The 1,745-nt window shown below is 41.7% G+C and overlaps 1 protein-coding gene across 1 annotated transcript in view; it reads right to left on the bottom strand.

Moving 5' to 3' along the window:
- Positions 1–226: 226 nt before the first annotated feature.
- dhtkd1 (dehydrogenase E1 and transketolase domain containing 1) overlaps positions 227–1,745 on the bottom strand; it is a 137,775-nt gene continuing 136,256 nt past the window's right edge. The window contains exon 16 of the mRNA XM_037683720.1: positions 227–282. Coding sequence (XP_037539648.1) covers positions 227–282 — 56 coding nt within the window. The remainder of the gene's footprint in view (positions 283–1,745) is intronic.

The raw sequence follows: 1,745 nt of genomic DNA, 5'->3' as shown, positions 1-1,745 counted from the left end.
CTCTGTCCATCTGGTCAGTTTTGACATGGGCCTAGGTTCACTACACAGCTCTGAACAGAGAAAACAAACAAATCAAGAATGAGATTGATATGTATTTAACTCCTGAGTATTTTAAGACAAACCCTCCCATGTTTTGACTCAGATAAGTCCTACAGATCATTCAACATCACATCAACTAATGTCACATCCACTAACTGTCTCTGTGAAAACACCAGGTTTGTAATAATCAGCAGGAGATCATTGGACTGGTTCTCTGGGGACTCTCGTCCTCCCTCCAAGCAGCTGCGAAGGATCAACAAAAACTTAGACAGAGCTTCATTAAACAGAGAGCTTCACCTTCATTTTCACCACAATGGACCGGCACAGAGTCCACAACACCGCTGAAGCTGCACCGATCATTCTTCTTCTCTCATTCATGAACAAAACCCAAAGATACTTAAACTCCACTTAAGGCAGAACCTCAATCCCAACCCGACGGGGCAGTCCACCCTGGACTTCCTCAGATTTGGAGGTTCTGATCCTCATTCCAGCTGCTTCAGACTCAGCTGCAAACCGCTCCAGTCAGAACTGAAGATCATGACATCATCAGCAAATAGCAGAGACAGAAACCTGAGGCCACTGAACCGGACTCCTTCTGTCCTCTGGCTGTTTGAACATTATGATCAGACTCTGTAGCTCTGAAGCAGTCCGACTCATTGCTATGAGCCAAGTTCTCACCTTGTTTAGCTCCAACTAATATTTATATATTAGTTGGATAACGAGGCAGCACGGTGGTGCAACTAGTAGAGCTGCTGCCTCTCAGCGAGCAGGTCCTTGGTTCAAATCCCGGTCCAGGGGCCTTTCTGGGTGGAGTTTGCATGTTCTCTCCGTGCATGCGTGGGTTTCCTCTGGGTACTCCAGTTTCCTCCCACAGTCCAAAAACATGCATGTTAGGCTGATTGGTAACTCTAAATTGTCCCTAGGTGTGAGTGAGAGAGTGAATGGTTGTTTGTCTCGTTTGTCTCTATGTGTCCCTGTGATGGACTGGAGACCCATCCAGGGTGTACCCCGCCCCTCGCACAGTGATTGCTGGACATGGGCACCAGCGACCCCCGTGACCCAAAAATGGAATAAGCAGGTAAAGAAAATGGATGGATGGATAGTTGGATAACTAGTATTATATATATATATATTTGGATATAAAATGTCAAGGAAAGGTTTTTAATTTGGTTGCTGCAGGTTTAGTTAGCTCTGAACAAAAACCCCAAAGAGAATTAACTTTAAAATGCTTTTAATAGCATTTTTAGCTCCAGGTTATGTTCTAATTTAATGACCAATTACTGAATAAAGACTGAAAATAAACCCTGATAGTAACAGATACTGTATATGAAACTTTAGGAGCAGGAGTTTTTGAAATGTGCTTGCAGGTGACTTTAGAAATGACACCTTTCCCCTGTTTGTGTCACGTCTTATTGATGCATGTTTCAAAGAAATATATTTTGTACCAAAGGTTTTCTAAATAAAACACGTATGCTGAAGATTTCCTTTCCTCATATGGTGAATATTAAAACAAATCCGTCTGTTGAAACTAAAGAAGGTATTCTTGGATAAAAATATCCTCTGTTCAGGTTACTTACTCAAAGAAGCCACACAATAAGATTTTTTAACCAGTTTTACTCACAAGGACAGATTTTCACCACAGGCGGCTTCAGGTTTTTTGTCACAGGAGGGCGATTATATATATATATATATATATATATATATAT

Source organism: Nematolebias whitei, chromosome 10, assembly GCF_014905685.2.
Source record: "Nematolebias whitei isolate Nwh7 chromosome 10, NemWhi1, whole genome shotgun sequence".
Taxonomy (NCBI): domain Eukaryota; kingdom Metazoa; phylum Chordata; class Actinopteri; order Cyprinodontiformes; family Rivulidae; genus Nematolebias; species Nematolebias whitei.
The sequence above is the reverse complement of the archived record's forward strand: the minus strand, read 5'-3'. Positions and strand labels throughout refer to the sequence as shown.